The sequence below is a fragment of the Amphibalanus amphitrite genome, unplaced genomic scaffold (assembly GCF_019059575.1).
Source record: "Amphibalanus amphitrite isolate SeventyFive unplaced genomic scaffold, NRLGWU_Aamphi_draft 000540F_arrow, whole genome shotgun sequence".
Classification (NCBI taxonomy): Eukaryota; Metazoa; Arthropoda; class Thecostraca; order Balanomorpha; family Balanidae; genus Amphibalanus; species Amphibalanus amphitrite.
In genome coordinates this window covers 263804-283323 of record NW_024882034.1, presented here as the reverse complement: position 1 = coordinate 283323, position 19520 = coordinate 263804, and the positions used below count along the sequence as shown (strand labels likewise).

Below are 19520 nucleotides of genomic sequence, written 5' to 3'. Positions count from 1 at the left end.
TAACCGAGCGACATCACTTTCATGCCAATTCATTAACTTTTTTGAAGGTGGGAGGGTCCCTTTAAGGCCAATTGCTAAGTATATGTTTTAAATTACTTACGGATGCCGTTTTCCTTATAAAAGCTTTGCCTAAAACGAACGTGATAACAACTCTAAAAGGTGTCACGTGACAAAGGGCCTAAGATAAAAAGCACTAGCCTTGCCGATTTCTCCTCGCCCTTTCTTATTCAATTTTTATTTCAATTTTTGATAGGAAGATTATAGCGATTGGCTTGGGGCGTGACGTTATCTTAGGACCATCATCGTTATCCTGGGATCTGTCTTATTTCGGTGTCAGTAAAGAGCTTCCACAGACCACAATCCACATCAACATCATCGAGGAATCCCACTAAGAAGACCACGGTCGGACAGGTAGGTAGGTAGCAAATTTAGGTGACCGTCTTTCAGTTTTCACCAAAAACCCTGCGCCAAAAAATTGAGCCATCACCATGCGCTGAATTTGGCACATGTGAACTTACACCTGATGTGAGCTGAAATTTTGGCGTAATCCCGCCACTACGCCGTAGGTACATATTCGGCATAACATGTATTTTTTCCAGTCTGGTGCTGAAGTAACCTTGACCTTGGTCGACCTTTTATATAAGTCTGACAAAATAAATAGTTTATCAATATCAAGTCATCAGCAATTGTTTTGTTGAGCATAGCACAGGCTAAAGAACAGACAAAGAAAATAAATTTGGGTAAATGTCAAGTTTAAGTCCTAAGAAGATTTCATTGATAAATTTTTCATATTTTTACATTATTTGACATCCTGAATCCAAAAATGATACTCATATGTCTCGCAAATAAAAGAAAAAAAAACATAATTAAACCTGACCTAACCTTACCTACTTACCTATAACCTTGTACCAACCTACAACCTACAAACCACCTACCCTAACCTAACCTACAAACCTACCTACCTAGTCCTAAAACCTACAAACCTACAACCTAACCTAGTCCTAACCTAAAACCTAAAATTTTTGCTGTTTCATATTCGTATCAACAGCGTCACAATTGTAGTTAGGACCTAAACTTGACATACCACCAAATTTAGCAAGCTGGTGAATCGAGCAGCAGCCAGCAGATGAGCTCTTCGGGCGGTTCTAGTGAGGTTTCGGGACAAGATGTCCCTACCCCAGTCATCGCGTGCTTGAACTGGCGAGCTGCCCTGTCCCCTGAGTACTCGGCTGAGGAGCAGCCGCCCAGTTCACAGGTGATGCCTGAGCCCTCGTCATGGAGATAGGTATGTGACCAGACCTTGTTGAACATCGCCGAGTGTTGTTGAATAATACTGCAGTGGGTTGCTGCCCACTGCGGTAATGAGGGTAACGAGGGCGCGGAAGACTGACGAAACAAGCATCCACCCTACCCTCGAACGCCCGCTCGCTGACCAGAGAGCTGTTCACGGGCCCTGTGTGCGGTCGGACCGTACACAGGCTGTAAGATCCTCCCACTGCGTCCCTACATCCTTCAGTCACCGCACACAGCGACCGCTGTGGTCGGTCGAGACCGGCCACAGGGGATCCGGCCACCGCACGCAGGCGTGACGTCAGAACCGCCTACCCATCCTCCGAGTCAACTGCTCCGAGTCATTATTCAAGCTACTCCTTGGGACCACGCCGCCGCTCCCTTTCCCCGGAGAGGACCGAGAGGACGCCGTTTCGGCGCACTAGATAGGGCAGGCCACTGGGGCCGTCCGCTCCAGTGCGTGCACCGAATCGGCTGTCTCCACTCTCCACTCTGCGGCGTGCCACCAGTGCCCAGACAGGCGGTGCCCCGCGGCGCTCTGCGCCGTGTGCCGAGAAGAGGCTGATGTGCCGGAGTACTTGCTACTCCGCTGCTCGACCCTCGCTGGCTCCCGCCAGCCTCGAACACACCGCTCCGCCGATTTATGTGGCCCTGGAACTTCTGGCCCCGGCCTTGTTTCACGGCACGACGCTACAGTGCGCAAAGCGTAATGAGGTATTGGGTTTCCGTGAAAATAAAGAACTTATTCGGACACTCAGACATGGAAGAGCGTCCAAGGCCCCGGAACGCTCTGTTTGGTTGATATAGCCTTGATCGGTAGATATGCACATTTGTATGTGTATTTGTATTTGTATTTAGACTGGAGCTCTCCACAGGTGGCTAATACGAGCCCGTTTAACCCGGCAGTTGCTGGGGTATTTCGCCACCCACCGTTTGCTGGGGGGGGGGGGGGGCGTTAAACGCCCCCAGCCGATAACTCGAGAACCAATAGGCGCAGCGAAACGCACGAGGCGGCAAACGAAATAACGCGACGAGACGCTTCAGATGAGTACTTAAAAGTTGAATTTTGAGGTCACAGGTCGGGTCAAGGTCAGGTCAAACACCTGAAATCGGGCTTTCAGTAGCATGGACTTCAGGACTTCGCAATGGGCGCCTCTCGTCATAAACTCTGTCAAAACGGTGCACAATCCATCATATAAGGCCTACAAGAGTGTCAGCTCCATCTAGGGGTCACTCAAGCATAGGTCAGGGTCAAGGTCAGGTCAACCGGGTAGGCACATATCCCCGAAAATCAAAACTAATATTCGCAGCCTGTGACACATGTTTTATGGGTAATTTGGGGCGTAGAACACGATGGTGACATTCATTTTATCATATGTGTACGTGTTTGGCTCAAAAAGTTCAATTTAAGAAATTCATGTATCATGGTCGTGAAGTAGTCCCGAGAAATTGCCAAGATTCAGTTCAAGATTTTGGAAAATGCGGAACGATAATCAATAATCGAAGATAGCCATTTGATTGTTCATGGTATTGGCAGTCTAATGGCGTCTACCGCATGTCTGTATGTCTATTCTGTGATTTTATATGATTTTTTGAATATATGCCGTTTTTGGTCGAAAACTCAGAAATCGTGACGTCACTAAAACCTCGATATCTCAAAAATTTTCCGACCGATTTTTTTGAAACTTTGTCACAATAAACTTCAATCAATTCTCTACAGGTACCCAGAATTTGGCGCGCCTGCGGCGCGCCGTTTTTATACTATGGCCCGGCGAAAAAAGTGGGGGCGTTTAACGCCCCCCCCCCCCCAGCAACTCGCGGGTTAACATGGCAAGACATTGACATACCCATACACAAGACATACACACACAGGAATAATAGAGCTGAGACAAACAGATAATGAGTGTTTTCACTGTGCCAGTCTGTTCGTCAGCTGGCGACTTGAAGAAGGAAGTGTTGTCGTACGCGAAAGTTTATTCCACGACGCGGCGGCTCGGCATATGTGCTTTACATCAAAGTGGCTTGATTTTGGCACAAATAGGCACCCAATTGTCGGCGCTTATCATGCAGAAATTTCAGCGCAAGCTGCTTGCGCCTAATTTCGGCGCGAAAGGATCTCACTGGCGTCCGGCGTAGTGTATGAATGTTTCCCAGTTTGGCTTTAACAGATTGTCGAAGGCCAGAATCAGGAACTGGCCATACCAATGTGACATCTGGATTGGGGTCTCAACTGTCTTGCATTCACCACAGCACTGCTGCTCTTTACAGATCACACTTGTACAAGACTGTGCAGGGCACTAAATCGCAAAAATGCCCGTCCAAGGTTTTGAATTCAAAGTGACTGAAAGGAAGCTCACTTGTCCTTTTAACCCAGCACATCAAGTTACGGACATGCAAAAACACCTGACGCGCTGCTCTTCGGTAAGTGCTCCAGCTAAACCTTGGTGAATGGATCATTGAGTTATTGTGAAGTTAGTTAGTTGTGTACTTGGATGTGATGCAGAGTAGGTACTCCTTTTAATTCCTTTTACACATAGCTACCTGTTATTTCCTTTTGAGTTTTATTCAACCTATGTGTCAACCCCGAGCTTGTGACATGATCAACCAACTGTCTTTTTGCCAGTACAATAAGGATGTACGGGTAAAGCTGTGCCCCTTCAACGCCACACACTGGATTAAGGAACCCGAATTCCGCCACCACCTGGACCGGTGTCCCGACAAGGCACCCATTGACCGTGCCGTGCTCGCCATGAAAGCAGGTGAGCCTAGCATGAAGCGTACTGACTTGATCAGCCATCAACAGTAAGACAGTATTGTGCTGACCATGAAATGCATGCTTGATATTTATGCTATGACTTGCTTCACTTGTTGACTCATACACTCAAACACCATCGAGTCAGTTTTGTTGTGCTTCTTTTGTTCTGTTGAGATTTATAAAATGGCTCTTCAGTTATTCATACACTGTTAACAATGGAACTTAGAATGTCATAAAAGCTTCCTAATCAAACTTCAACCAGCATCTAGGTATCCATAGTATGTTTCATGTTTGTCTTTTTTCATCACGTGTCATAATTTTTTTGTACCCATCTGCCGTTAGTTGTATGCTCTCAATGCGTCTGTGTTTTTGTGTGCCCGACGGACAGGCGCCGAGGGCACCTCTGGCGATCTAAGTATGCCCGTCACCTGGAGCGCCCGCAACGAGGCCGTCGAGAACCAGGTGGAGGGCTGGGACAACGACGGCTCCGACGAGTGGGACGTGGAGGTGAGCCAGCTGCCGCGTCACATGCGCCAGAAGTACGACCCCAAGGTGGCCACGCAGAACCGGGAGATATTCCGCGTGCCCACCGAGCACCGCGGCAAGTCTGCCAGAAACGAGTTCCGTCGACAGAACGTGGAGAGGGCGCAGGCCATCCAGAACGGCAGGTGAGCCGCCGCACGGACGGCAGCGGGCACGGAACGCGGCGGCTTGGGAGCACGGCGGTGGGGGACATCTCGTTTGCCAAGACATTGGGCTCAGTGGGGATGACGTTGCATCGTTACTTTGTTTGCTTTAAGTATTTGCTTTTTATATTTCGACTGCTCGTGCTTCTTCTGTTTGGAGTGACAAGTTCCTGATTCGCTCTACCAACAGCGAGGCGGGCTCGGTGGTGGGCGCCTCGTCGGCGGCGGCGCCGTCCGTGTCCTCGATCGGCGCGCGCCGGCGGCCCATGAGCAACCCCATCTGCTGCAACGGCATGAACATCAACCCCAACCTGGGCATGGGCCGGGCGCGGCGTCCGGCGCCGGCGGCGCTGCCGGCCGCGCTGGTCGGCGAGCCGGCAGGCGGGGACGGGGCGCCGGCGGCCAGCGCGCGGCCGGCCGTCGTCGGACGCGGCCGCGGCGCCATCACCTCGCAGCTGAAGACGCCCGGCGTGCGTATCGGCGCCGACGGAGACCGGTCGACGAGCGGCGCGTCCAACTAGCGCCGGCGGGCCGTGCCGCGGTGAGTGGCGACCTGGGTGGGAGGCTGAGCAGCCCACGCCGGCCGGACTTGGCCTAGACCCCAGCTGACTTGCTGTATCTGATCGCTCATAGTCGATAAGGAGCAACACGATACCTGCCGTCTCGCTACATTTGTTACTTTCGTTTCGTGTAAAAAGCAGAAATAAGGTGAGGATTGTTTCCATATCCATATTTGGGCAACTGTGGTCTTTACTTAGTCCTTAGCTGCTAACCGTTTTTACATTTGGGGGTGTTTTTTTTCTCAGACTGTGCCACTCTGTCCCGGCTTCTCTATCCATCTTGTATGTGTCCCCGCTGTTTAGCTATGCTCTTGATTTTCCTTATGTATCCTGTTGTTCTAGCAGCTACTCTCCTTATTTCCTATCCTCACTTTTCCAGCTATGTTCTTATCACTCACGTGTCCGTCCTGTTTCATCTCGGACGCACGTCATCCTTATCTCGATGTCCCCACTTTCCCAGCTATGTTCTAATCACTGACGTCAGGGCGGACACACGTCATCCTTATATCGATGTCCTCGCCTTTCCGGCTATGTTTCTGAAATCTCTGACGTATATCCGCCCTCTTTCAGGCACCATCCCTCCGAGTGTCACACACGGGCGGACGGACTGTGATCCCTGGAAAGGTCGGGGGCGGCCGGCTAGGTCCGTCGCTCCTTCTGACGAAGCCGGTTTATTTGTACAATTCCGACCAGTCTGCTCTGACATCGCCCGGGGCGACGCTCAGCTCAGAGATCGTGGGAGAGGCGCCACGCGACTCGTACGGTGCCGTCTATTGTGTGCGCGCGGAGGGACGCCGCTGTGCGCTGTAACAGCAGGCGCTGGAGTATTTGCCGACGCAAAGTAACTGCTAGTATTTGCCGACGCAATGTAACTACTATGCTATGTGGGAGAGCACTACCTCATTGTTTCGTGATTGGGCGGCGACGGTCTTGTAGTTAGGTTCCGATACAGGGGTAGTGCGACTCCCTAATCAAGATAACACGTTTTAGCTTAAGACGTTTGGGGTAACGCGATCGGACGAGAGACGCGCTGGTAACGCGACGTCACCCTGGGACCATAGGTGGGGGCCGTAGAGTAGCCCTCGTGCATGGGTGTTGTCACAGTGTCCAGTATGATTGCGCTACCGGTGTCATACATGCATTATTTTTGTATCCAAGTGGCACAAGCGTTACTTGCATCGTTTGTTACATGGGACGCTGTTACACGGGAGAATGTGCGGCGTTCACCCTGCACGCTTCTCTCTCTCTCTCTCTCTCTCTCTCTCTCTCTCTCTCTCTCTCTCTCTCTCTCTCTCTCTCTCTCTCTCTCTCTCTCTCTCTCTCTCTCTCTCTCTTTCTCTCTTTCTCTCTTTCTCTCTTTCTCTCTCTCTCGCTCGCTCTCGCTCTCTCTCTCTCTCTCCTCCCTCTCTCATCAACCGCTACTAACTGACTCGAGGTAGGCTTCGGTGGTACCGGCGCACGTTATTCAAGAGTTACACATTTGAAGCAACGGCCGGGGGAAGCCTGAGCATTGCGTTGCGTTACTCTGATGTTTGTTGAGCTTTCACGGTGAGAGACAGCTCGGGGAACGTACAAAACTGAAGCTCATCAATACTGAAGGCGCATAGCTGTTGCTTTCTTCTGTTGCGATATTCACTGACATCTACTTTCAACATGCAATGTGTATTGTGTAACAAGTGCGCAGATGAGTGGGAGACAGTCGTGCTACTGTGGCCGAACTGGCCGTGAGCAATTAAAATCCTGTTCGCCTGTGCTGCTTTGTACGGGCGGTCCGTTTGGTCGGCGTGTGATATGACCGGAGCTCACCGACCTGTGGGCAGCGTGACGCACGTCCGGTCAGCGTGTGGCTACTGGCTGGGTATCGGTAATGGAGGTGGGCCGATAAGCGTACCACGGCGCTGCCTAGCATGCCTGTCTGTGTATGCGCATGAATCGGAATAAAAATCAAAACGGCAGTTCAAGGTGACAACTTGACCCCTCTCTCAACATAGACGGATTATCGATATGAGGTAAACAGCGTACGTTGTCGTAAGCGGCCGTATTTCGACTAGTTTCTGTGTCCGTCCGCTCAGGCCCTCGATTAGCTTTCTCCGCGCCGGCTGTGGTGGTCGACCGCCGTTCGCTCGGCGCTGCGTCACGGTACGGCGGCGCGCCGGAGGCCATGCGTTTCTACTCGCGGCCAATTACGCGTGGAAAGCCACTGTAATCACTCTCACACACTGCTCACAGGCCAGCAGCGTCGTCTGGGCGATGGTGCGAGATGCACCGGTAGAGAACCGCACCGTCAGCGGCCGCGGCTCGCCTCGCTGCGATTCCTCTCTTGTCCATCGCAATCATTGCTGCTCTTCACGGCTTAAAAATACACCTTATTTTACCTATAGTGTAAGTCCTAAGAGGAAACCAGAATCGCGAAGCATTGCTTTCTGAGCACCCGCAGATGCCATACATCAAGTACCGTAAGAATGTTCGTATGTGTATTGAGCATATGCCAACAATGTGCACACTACGCAGTGTTCAAAATGACTGACCAATATCAACACCGTAAAAACTTTCACCATCTCCCCGCGCTCAAACATGGCCAAACAACACAAAACGGCGTGAGACACTTGTAAACCTGAAAGTCGCCGCGGTAAAGGCATCAGGAGACTCTTGCCTGTGAAACACGATACAGAACGACTGGGGCGTCCGCTAAAGCCAGCCCAAGGGACGGACAAGTAACCCGCGCGCCACCACACTCGCTCGAGATCTTCCGCTGTTTTCGCCCAGTGCGATAGTTCGCTTGGGTTTGTTCAGCCGGTCTTTTGAACTCTTCGGTCAGTCGTCTGTCCGCAGTCCTGAGAAATGCCCGTCCGTTCCGATGAAAGTCCAGCCTGCCGCCGCCCGGCTGTGGACGGCTGCCGCCAGGCTGTGGACCTCACACACTGGCACAGCTGCCGTCGGCAGAGCTCCGTTACCCTCGTAACTCAACCACAGACCTCTCCGCTCTACCAAGGACCACTCTTCCATTTCCACAAACCACTTCACTCTACCAGACGGCTCTTCTCTTCGCCACTAACGTTCTTCGTTACTCCCCATGTGGACTATTCTTCTCCCTCCATGGATCGTTTCCTTCACTAACTTCACCGCTCACGTCACATCTCGGTCACCTCTTCTTCAGTTTCATTCTTTCTCAGACATCTCCATTCGAAATTCACCTATTCATTTCATTTCACTTGCATTTCTCCTTCCAAGCGTGTCTTTTCTTTGCCTTCCTTCCCATATCAGTTCATCATATCGTCCGTCAGCGGTCGTTGTCTGCCGTCAGTCCGTCACCGCTCACTCCCCACAACTCCACTCCACTCCTCCCAACTCCAGTCCACTCCAGGGTTCACTGGGCGTCGGGCGCCGGACCGACGGCCACCGCCTGTCCGTCCACGACCATCATGAGCGCGTCCGGATCGTCTGGGTCGCCCAGCTCGTTCATGGCGTCCACGTTGGCCAGCAGCTGCACCTGTGACACCGGACCGGACGGCGGTTACTCAGAGGACGAGTCAGAACTGACTGGGAGACACAGACGTCATGCAGATACACGGGCCAGTCAGAGCTGAGTGGGAGACACAGTGGGGTTCGTGCAGAGGTCATTGCGGATAGGTCACACACGGACCAGTCGGAGGTGAAGGTGAAAGACAGCCCAAGACACAATAATCAAATAAAGTGAAGGCATTGTCTCATATGATAATGAAAAGAACAGCCTGCAAAAGAGTATCTAAAGGACCAATTTTCTCAATCAACTTGCTACTGCAACCAATTAACTTCGATATAATAGCTAACCCATTTTCTAATTGTGGGTTTACCCCAGATAAAAGTCGACTGAAACAGCGCCACCCCAGAACAGGCTCATGCCTACCTGGCCCTGACCCGCTCCGTCCGCCACAGAAGTCACGCTAAGGAACTCTTGGTCCCGCTCACCTGGTCTCCCTGGACGCAGACGAGCACGCGGCGGCCGGTGGCCAGCGCGCGGCGCACCTCCTCTGGGAGGTGCAGCTCGCGGCCATCGTCAGCGTTAATGGTGTCCGGCACATCTCCGTCCTCGCAGCTGAGAGCCAGGACATCCATCATGGGGGTGGCCGCGGCCGGCTGGGGAACCGGCTGCGGCTCCGGTGCCGCGGCCGCCTCCGCCAGTTCGGCCACCTCCAGAGACTCGTACCGGAGCGTCTCTAGTCGGTAATGGCCGTCGGCGCCCCGCCGGTACCTGACGCGCACCGGATGGAAGGAGGGAGGGGAGTTTAAAATGGTGCGGAGGGACACCCCGTGAGTTACAGATCAATGGTGTTAGATCGAAAATCTGTAGTTCGTTCTGGTGGCCACAATAGGTCCTGGACGATGGAGCGAGATTTCTCCTTGGGGTTACTAGTGAAAAAGAATGCGTATCGCACTGGCTTAGGCAGACACGTTACACACGGACAGACAGATCGCGTCTCACGCGGCTGTGAGTGATTTGAAACATCCCACATGGAAATAGGAAACATACATCAAACCGGCGCACTAGTTGCGCATTGGAAATATAGTGCAACATGTGCATTGTGCATTGTGCACCACCGTGCAACAACAGTCATATCCTATTGCCCATTACAGAAACTCAGCAATGCTTATACACAAAGGGATTGCAAAACAAATCGAGAAAAAAAAACAGTGATTACTTGGAGTGTAAAGGTTGACTTTTTCAGACGTGGTTGTTTGTATTTGTTTTTCGTTGCATGCACGCTGCGTCCGGATGGCACCGCCGATCACCGCCGATCAAGATTACTTTACTAATACCGCCGATCGGGTGGCCGGTGGGACGCGTATATAAATAATATGGTGGGGCGCATACATCCTCCCTCCCCCACCCCGTGCGGCTGCAGAGCGCTGGGTACTCACTTGAACCGCGTGTGTCCGTCTGGAACTCTGAGGTTGTGCGCCCTCTTGAAGTGAACCCCTAGGTTTACTGCTGCCAGGTAGCGGGTGTCACACAGGTGGCAGAAGTAGTAGCTGCGAGGCTGTCCACTGTGAATCTTCTGCGGGGGGGAGGGGTAACCGTCAGCCAAGGCGCTGGGGGGGGGGGGGGTAACCGTCAGCCGAAGCGCTAGAGGGGGGGGGGTATCACATACTAGAGGGCGCATAAATTCTGTGGGTCTGTCGGCATTACACGAGCCAATCGACACAATTTTAAGATATAATAAATCGGAAGAGAAAAGATTAAAATTTAGCCCAAAACTCATGTTACAGTATCGTTTGTGCAGTCTACTCACGTCATAATGTCGCTTGTGCAGCCCTGGGCCTACTCAAGTTATGATGCCGCTTGAGCCGGCACCTACTCACAATATAATGAAGCTTGAGCCACCAACTCACGTTAACGTTATAATGTTAAATGTTATAGGGGGTTGGGAGAAGCCAACCACCCTAAGTTTATCTCGTAACCAGGACCAAATTAGGTAACAATTGGTCCCTATTTTTGTTTGGTTTTACTTGACAATTATTTTTCAACAACTTTGTTAATTGGTGAATGGCTTCGTCATTCCAGAACATAATTTAGTTTGCTTTAAAAAACACTTACATTTTTCTGGTCCTAAAAAGGTGAGGGTAAGCCCGCTATGGTTGGTGCCAAGGCCATTTATAATCTACTAGTAGATTGCTGGTCTTCCCCCATGACAATTTTACCAATCACCGTCAATCACCGTGCTATTGTGCGGCTAGCTGATCTTCGCAGGGGTCGTTAGACATTTTGTTTTTTCGAAGACAGTAATTAATCCTACTTTCAAGCATGAAGCAAGGCAGTTGAGTATGCCAATAAATGTAGATGTGTTCGGACAACTGACAAGAGCTTCGGTCATAATAAAAAATTTCGTACGAATAACTATTTAAAAACGCAAGACGATGACTTGTTTAATCTCATCTGTCTGACTCCTATGCGGACAACATTTCATATCAAATGGGATAACCCCGCCACAGCAAGGCGGTTTCACCCGAATTGTCATCCTACAAAGACCACGTGACCATGGCAAACTCCATGCAGCGCCATGCAGCAGGGGCGCCATAGCACATGATGCCGCATTTAATAAAAACCCATTTCTACTTCAATCAAACGCTGGTACAATATGGTATACCACTTCAAAGTTCAAGCATCGCAATTTCTTATAACGGAAGACAAATTTTCCAGTGTGTGCCTATAACTTCCTTCAACTCTTTAGAAGTGTCGTAGCTCCACCTCCTCCCGAGTCGTGCGTATTGTGATGAATAAAAAATGACACCGACTGCATCGCCAACATGGGGTATGGCGATTGGCGGGGTTGACCAAGTGGCGGGGTTACCCCCACTTCCCTAACGTCGCTTGAGCCACCTACTGAGTACTCACGTTATAATGCTTTAGCCTTTAACCCGGTGGCCCCTGGGCCTCCGCGCCACCCACCAGCCGCTGAGGGGGGTATATAGTCCCCCCCCCTTTACTTCTGCGACGCGAAGAGATAGAGAAGCGAAACTTTGCACACATCTTCCTGAATACCTAGCCGAGGTTGTGTTCAAATTTGGTGTCGATCTCATTTGAAATGACGTCACAGTGACGGCAGAAGTCCAATTATAGATTTGCGACTCTCAGTTTCCTTACGATATATCAGCTATATGAGACCGAATATAAATGACCGATTATTGGTCAGAAACAGTAGTTGGAAGTGAACGTTTTAATATGACAGCAGGTACTGTCTAGTTCATTTACAGTTGAGTTTCATGCTCAGCGACATCAGAAACGGTCCATATCGGAACACGACAGAACGTTGTGACGTCACTGTGACGTCATCTTAAGTGTTACAACTACCAAACTTCCCTCAAACATTGCCTAGGTATTCATTTGAAGCTATGCCAAGTTTCACGTTCGTAGCTTATCAGGTTTCGGAGATGTTCCACAAAACGTAAAGGGGTAACTTAATACCCCCCCCCCCCCCCAGCGGCTCGCGGGTTAATGTAGCTTGAGCTACCAACTCACGTTATAATGTTATGTCGTTAAAGCCACCTACTCGCGTTATAATGTTGTTTCAGCCACCTACTCACGTTGTAATGTCGCTTGAGCCGCTCTTCAGTCAAGAACGCGAACCGACAGCCCTCGTGGGGACACGGAAGGCGTTCGTTCCGTTCCCACATGTTGTGGGCCCTGAGATGCACCTCCAGGTCGTTGGACGTCTTACACCTAGCGGTCGGCAGGAAGAGATGGGGGGGGGGGGGGTCAGCCGGGCGACCGAGAGCACTGAGCACGCCATCACGCCGGCGGGACAGCGACCATCGTATGTGTGTGGCAGACAGTATGAACAGCGAGCGAGACACAGCGAGACACTGCGAGACACTGCGAGACACTGCGAGACACAGCGAGACACTGCGAGACACAGCGAGACACTGCGAGACACACTTGACACTGCTCAGCAGAGACCAAGTAACGGCTTCAGACTGAACTACTTAAACACAGATTCACCCATAGACCTCTAGTACACCTCTGTATGATTCAACCTACTGGCAAGCAGTCAGAAAAAAGAAATTGATGAGGCTATCCAAAACAAAGTTATATTCCCTTCCGACAACATAAAGCAATTTCATATCGACTGTCCCCAGTGTGACGAGACTCAAGCCAAGTGCTGACCAACGCTACTGACGCCGTAACCCTGAGCCCACGTCCCGAGGCCAACGCACGTTTGGGAGCACTTTGGACAGGAAAAGTTGCGCTCATCCGTGTGTTTGTAGAGCATGTGCACTCGCAGGGCGTTCATCGACGGCACCGTCATGGTACAGAGCTGGCAGCGGTACTTGTTGATGTGGTAGCGAATATGATCTCGGAGTATGCGCACGGTGGCGAACAGCTTCAGGCAGTGGCTGCACTGGTACCGCAGGTCTGCAAGGGGGGAGATACTGTCAGCTTCAGACACTGAGTGGCTGCATAATGGTATCGCAGCTCTGTTGAGGGGAGATATTGTCAGCTTTAGACAGTGGCTGAATGGTACCACAGCTCTGTGACAGGGAGATACTGTCAGCTTCTTTCCTCTTCCCTCAACTGGCCCAAGCACAGGCAGACAGGTCTAACTACTCCCGAGGCTCCACCAATCCTAAGGCCAGCCGACGCTCGGCCGGTAGAGCTGTCTGCCTCTTAGCCTGTCACGCAGCCCTCTCCCAGCGCCAGCCCTCGACCGCTCACCTTCAAACGACGTCTGCCGCAAGTGGTGGTCCTCAAACTTGGCAGTGTTGGCGAAAACAATGCCGCACGTGGGGCACGCCATTGGCTTTTCGCGCGTGTGCACGCGCATGTGATCCCTGAGCCGGTAGTGGCTGCGGTGTGAGGCGGTACAGTCTGGAAATAGAGCGGGGATACGCGCAGTTGATACACAGAGCAATGCCTGTAGTGTTCGCAATGATGTACGGACGGATCTCAGACGCTCAGACATACCTCAGCCGTACGATCGGAAACACTGCACACGGCCGGTGCATCAAACACCAGCCGCATAGAAAAAGGTGCGGAGCCAACCGTATCTTTAGTTTTGTTGGTACGTCATTAGTACTTTATCAGGTATTATGCGTCAAAGTCGCCAAGCTCTGTGCGACGCCTATAACTCAACCCGCACCAATTTATCGTTTATTTCAGTTGCAATTCGCGATTGTGTAATGGCAATGCATTCAATGTCTCGAACTAGTTATTTATCGGGGACAATATCGATCTGAACAGTCACTGCTGATGGCTGGCGATTCTCCATCTCACAGTGCTTACAGCAATATCAGCGGCACCACGAGCGACCACTCACCAAGCCAGAGGCACTTGGCCGGCCGGCTGCCATCCAGCTTCTCGCCCTGGTAGTGGCACTTGACGTGGTACGTCACGTGCCAGAAGAAAGTCTGCGGGTCGTCAAACTCGGCCGTGCAGTCCTGCCAGTAGCAGCTGCGAACAGCGGGCGCCCGCGAGGTCAGTCACGGAGCGCCACTTCACACAGTTTACCAGCCGGCACAGCGCACCGCACGAAGAGCGCCGCACACTCCGTCGGCGCGCGAGCATTTTATTTTGTCTCAATCATTTTTTAATTAATTATTTTTATTTTTCTCAATTTATTTTGTCTCAATTATGAATGGATGGATGAGTGGTTTTCGGTTCAGGTGCCACGTTAAGCAGCGTTCTTGCGCATGGCACCACGGATCGACCACTCGACTTTGGCCCGCGCCTAAATCATGGACCACCATCATGCTCAGAAGCCAGTTATCAAGCCAGGACGGCCCACATAGAACACACGTGGAGAAGCTGATCGCCGTGCCGCCCTCCCATCCCCACGAGCCCACGGCTGACGACACTCACACGAATGGATCCGGCAGGTCGGGCAGCAAGTGTCGCTCGCTACTATCCAGCGTGCAGCGGCGGATGCCTGACCGCTTCAGTATCTCAGCGCCGAAGGCCATTAGCCGACAGTGGTACGCATGGTAGAGCACGTGCCGCCGGATCATACGCTCGTCCAGCACTCGGAACGTGCAGTCGGCCCAGCGACAGCGCTCGTACGTGTTGCCAGGATCTGCGGCGGTGATTGGCGGTCAGTGATCAGCAGCTAGCGGTCAAGTGGTAAATGGCTGGCGGCCGGTACTCAGTGATCAGTCGCGGTCGATTAGATATCGGCGATGAACAGCTAGCGGCGGTCAGTGGACTGGTCCGTGGTCATTGGCCGGTGTCGGTGATACCACTCCAGGAATACAAGGTATCGACTATCGTCTACTTGATCAAAAAAATTCACTTGTCAAAAGCCACTGGTAACTATTTAAGAGAGCTAAAATTGATCAACGATGTTGGGGCGGTGGAAGCACTCGTTCACGACTGAGAGTGCTCGACTTACCAGGGCTAATGGGGACGTGTTTATCCACGTGTTTGATGAACTTCTCCATTGATTTAGTGGTGTAGTCGCAGCCGAGCCACTCGCAATTCAGCACAGGAATGATCCCCCTCAAACTGGCAAATACGGCATCCCAGTCAGTGAGGGAAAGACTAGCATGACGCGTCAACGTTGGTGAGGGCTGTCGCTTTTGAATGAATAACGTTTCTGTCATATTACTGGCGATCATGCACCATACAGGACAGTCAAAAATTGGTGAGCAGAAATAAAAACCTTGCAGTGGGAAGCAGTGGGAAGCAGACCAAATGCACTAAACCCGTGCCCGCATGGGTGTCTTAGCCAACTTCGCCATGATGGGGAAGCCGGGTTGGCCGCATCCAATCAACTCGAAAACTAATAACGATAGAAAGGCGTAGAAAAGGCGATCGATGTGTTTCCCCCCCCCCCCAAAATACTTGCAAAGGTATTCAGGTGACCTATGCTTGCCCTCTGATTTGATCCAACGTTAATAATTCCGTCCAAACTCCAGAGCAAAAACCCGTCCGAATTGAGCTATGCGCTGCAGTTTTGCCAGTACACACCTAAACAGCTACTGAGCCCACCACCTCCATCCTCACGGCGAATAACACCGTACGCGGTCTGTCCGACAGTGCCACCTACTCTCTGCGTTGGTGCGGATCTTTCTTGTCCGGCCGGGAGTCTGGCTCCATCTCTTCTGGGGGTGAGTCTGATGACGCCCCGGTAGCAGTCGATGGTGCGCCGCCACCGCCGGCGGCCTCGTCTGCAGCTTTCTCGGCTTCTCTCGCCCGCTTCAGTGCCCGCCTCGTGAACGGCATCTCAGCAGCAGATGGACCGAGGACCGGTATCCTCAGTCAAAGGCTCTTGAGAAATGTTCTGAAAACAGGGTAATCCCAACCAGGGGTAATTATAGCCACCACAGCCGGGGCCCGGGGGAGTGGGGTTTTCACCTCCCCCATCCCATCTAACTCCATAAATAAGGGAGCTACAAAACAAAAAAGGCAGCAAACGAAAGGTTTTCACAACGTGATTCCAAAGCACTCAAAATGGTTACCTTAGGTTACTTTGTAAGTAAGGTCAGGGGTCAAGTCCAAAGAAAAAACCATCATAAGCGTAGTTATCTCTCAAACCAAGTGTTCCAGAGGACGGTGGTATGCATGTAATGCAACACTAACAGGCCAGAAAGGATGGGAATGGGAAATGAAAGAGCAGAATCTGAGGAACCTAATGAAGTGTTCAAACTTCATGATCAAGGCCAAGATCAAGCTCAAAGTTGACCTCAAACTTTGTACTTTTTCATATGCCATTGCCTTGTACACTTAATTCCAAAATGTTTGGAAATAGGTTGAAGCTCGAGCCCCTCGCTCTGTTCGCCCCCCCCCCCCCATTTATTTATCAGCAGGCTGTGAGCATGCTGCTACTTATTGACTCCTCATTGGTCGAATTCAAGTGGTCTATTCGTTAGACCAATGAGAGGCCAAGAAGCGCCAGCAATTACTTCCTTATATGGGGAAAACCGACAGCACGCTGATATAAAAACAGAGACCGAACGGCGAACAGGGACCCGATTTGTGGTTCACGATGCTACCCTGTCTCCCAAGGTCAAGACTCAAGATGCAAGGGTATCCTTTGTCTTCATCTCTAAAACTTCATCTTTTGCAGCTATTTGAAGTTGATGTTTACAAAGTCAAACTTTTTTATATAAATATAGCTCGAATGTTTGAATGGACGGATTGACAGAGCCGGAGCCCACGCTAAGCAGAGCTTGTTGCGTAGACCCCGACCCCTACCGTCCGATCGCGCAATTCCGGGTAACGGGAGAATTTATATGCCAAAGTTTAACGTGCCCTTCAAAGCCGGACACGGCCTGTCCCACTCAACTGACTTCAACTGGCTGCGGCTGCTCCCACCAACCGCAGACCATCCCAGTATAAAGTGTCAACTATCGAGCGCCGGAGCGTCTCGAACCCGGGCTCTGACTACCGAGAGTCCGATGCTCTACCAAGTACCAACCAACTGAGCTACGGGACAGGCTTAACTTTGCCATGTAAGGTTCTAGAATGAATCTACCGTGAAGTGTGACATCAAGGGGGCTAGGTCAAACTTCTGAAATCCTCTAATTTCAAAATTTCTTTGTACATTTGTGCACCTAAATTTCTATGCACATAGTTACACTGAACACTGCGCCAAAATTTGGGTGCAGTCCGCCAGTTACACCGGACATGTCGCGGTAACATCAGTTGGGGAAACTACGAGGAGCCAAACAAAAATTGGATCAGCCAATCAACGGCTGGATTGGGCAGGGCGATGACCGTATATAGTCATAAAATCAGACTTCATCTTTTCCATGCATCCTAGCATTCAAATGAAAAAAAATAAGGCATAAGAATGTTTTTTAACCACACGGCCTCACTCACTCGGTGCACAATGGACTGGCGGCTCTAAATCGCAGAGTTACAATACAACACAATACAAGGTCAAACCAGACTGGAAAACATCCATACACTACGCCGGACGCCCGTGAGACCCGCTTGCGCCGAAAGTCGGCGCAAGCGATTTTGCGCTGAAATTTATGCGTGATTTGCGCCCAAAATTAGGTGACTATTTGTGCGAAAATTAAGCCCTTTTCATAAAAAGCACGTGTGCACATCTACTGATCAAGGCTATATCAACCAGACAGTGTTTCGGGGCCTTGTATGCTCTCCCATGTTTGAGCGTCCGAATGAGTTTTTATTTCCACGTAAACCCAATACCTCGGCGGGAGCCAGCGACTGCGAGGGCCAGACAGCGGAGCAGCACGTGCTCCGGCACATCACCCTTTTCTCAGCTCATGGTGCAGAGCGCCACTGGGCACCGCTCGTCTGGGCACTGCTGGCACGCGGCGAAGTGGAGACAGCTGATTCGGTGCCGTACTGGAGCGAGCGACCCCAGTGGCCCGCCCTCATTTGGTGCACCGAAATGGCATCCTCTCGGTCCTCGCCGGGGATAGGGAGCGGCGGCGTGCTCCCGAGGAGTGGCTTGAATAGTGATTCTGAGCAGTTGTCGCGCCACTATAGTGATGCGAGGCCGCACAATGAACCGCCCTTGTCAGCGATCGGGCGTTTGAGGGCAGGGCAGCCGCCTGTTTTGCCAGGTCGTCCGCGCTCTCATTCCCCTCGATACTGCAGTGGTCAGGAACCCACTGCTATTGCTTAACGACGCTTGGCGACGTTCAACAAGGTTTTCCATACCTATCTCTACACCGAAGGTTGAGGCCTAACCTGGACCGTGGGCGGCCGTTCCTCCGCTGAGTAGACTCAGGGCGGCTCGCCAGTTCGAGCACACAACAACCGGGGTGGGGACGTCTCGTCCCGCAACCTCACCAGAGCCGCCTGCAAGGCGAATCTGCTGCTAGATTGACCAGCGCAACGCATAAATTCGGTGACCGTCTTTCACCAAAAAATGTGCGACCGCCCTGCGCCGAAAAATTTGTCCGCCGCCATACGCCGAATTCAACGCATGCGAAGCTACACCAGACAAGCGCTGAAATTTTCAGCGCAATCCCACCACAACGCCGGATATATTCGGCATAACGTGCATTTTTTCCAATCTGGAGGTCAGTGATTGGCAAATATGGCGGATTGAAACAGATACACCAAAAAATGTAAGCAGCACATGTTTACATAGGGGTTGTTGCAAGCTTATAGCTCTGCCCATTGTTGCAAAAGATGTGAATGATGCTTTACAATTTACAAAATGATCCCCTTTAAATATGCAAAGATTACTGCATCGAAATTACCGCAAAATAAATGAGCCAAAGCCTCGTCAAAAATGCTAACGAGACTTGTTTTTTCCAGCCTGGGTTTCAGCCATGGCTATATAAACCTGGGTTTGAGCCAAGGGTTTGAGTTACTTTGTTGTATTCAGCTTGAGCTATACTTCCGTTGCTTGGTCAAGCCACTTGCATAGTAGCACTTCACTATTACGTCAACATTTTATGACATACCTACCAATTTAATATCACATTTGCAACTCGTACAATCCAACGTCGTTGCGAATGATAGGTAACGAGAACTTTTTTTGTTTTTGTGCACAAAGCTACAATACAAATGGCTAGAAATTTTCGCGCGAATCGGAAATGGTAACAAATGCGCAATAACCGTCTCAATCATGAGCTTAAAAAGCTGCAACTTCACAGTTTGTCATTTGGGGCAAATTAGGACAAAAAATCAAAACAAATAGCTCGAGTATGACTCAATGACAGGCACCGCGCAACAAACTATTACGTCAGCTTTGCCAAGGGATGACAAGCATGAACCTCAATATTGTAATCGCTTTCATGCCTGTCAATCGGATGCCCTCGGCGCTACAGCAC

At 51.1% G+C, this 19520-nt stretch overlaps 2 protein-coding genes across 6 annotated transcripts; one reads left to right on the top strand and one right to left on the bottom strand.

The window, feature by feature from the left end:
* Nucleotides 1–178: 178 nt before the first annotated feature.
* Nucleotides 179–7278, top strand: LOC122393535. Of its 3 annotated transcripts, none has more exons than XM_043389696.1 (6): nt 179–411; nt 3559–3711; nt 3914–4049; nt 4434–4713; nt 4922–5272; nt 5862–7278. In XM_043389696.1, the coding sequence occupies exons 2-5, from the start codon at nt 3601–3603 to the stop codon at nt 5250–5252; spliced, it is 858 nt and encodes a 285-aa protein (XP_043245631.1). In that variant the 5' UTR covers nt 179–411; nt 3559–3600; the 3' UTR covers nt 5253–5272; nt 5862–7278. The 3 variants fall into 3 exon arrangements, with proteins under 3 accessions (XP_043245631.1, XP_043245630.1, XP_043245633.1); XM_043389695.1 differs by having other exon boundaries at nt 179–415; XM_043389698.1 differs by lacking the exon at nt 179–411 and adding an exon at nt 544–566.
* A 473-nt stretch (nt 7279–7751) lies between these two features.
* LOC122393533 (histone H4 transcription factor-like) lies at nt 7752–19420 on the bottom strand. Of its 3 annotated transcripts, none has more exons than XM_043389691.1 (11): nt 19152–19420; nt 15809–16042; nt 15152–15264; nt 14626–14836; nt 14084–14217; nt 13483–13635; nt 12984–13182; nt 12354–12489; nt 10191–10327; nt 9240–9522; nt 7752–8781 (listed from the first exon to the last, which is right to left on the bottom strand). In XM_043389691.1, exons 2-11 carry the CDS (start codon nt 15982–15984, stop codon nt 8659–8661), a joined length of 1665 nt encoding a protein of 554 aa, XP_043245626.1. In that variant the 5' UTR covers nt 15985–16042; nt 19152–19420; the 3' UTR covers nt 7752–8658. The 3 variants fall into 3 exon arrangements, with proteins under 3 accessions (XP_043245626.1, XP_043245627.1, XP_043245625.1); XM_043389692.1 differs by having other exon boundaries at nt 15809–16059; nt 19156–19420; XM_043389690.1 differs by having other exon boundaries at nt 19156–19420.
* Nucleotides 19421–19520: the final 100 nt, after the last annotated feature.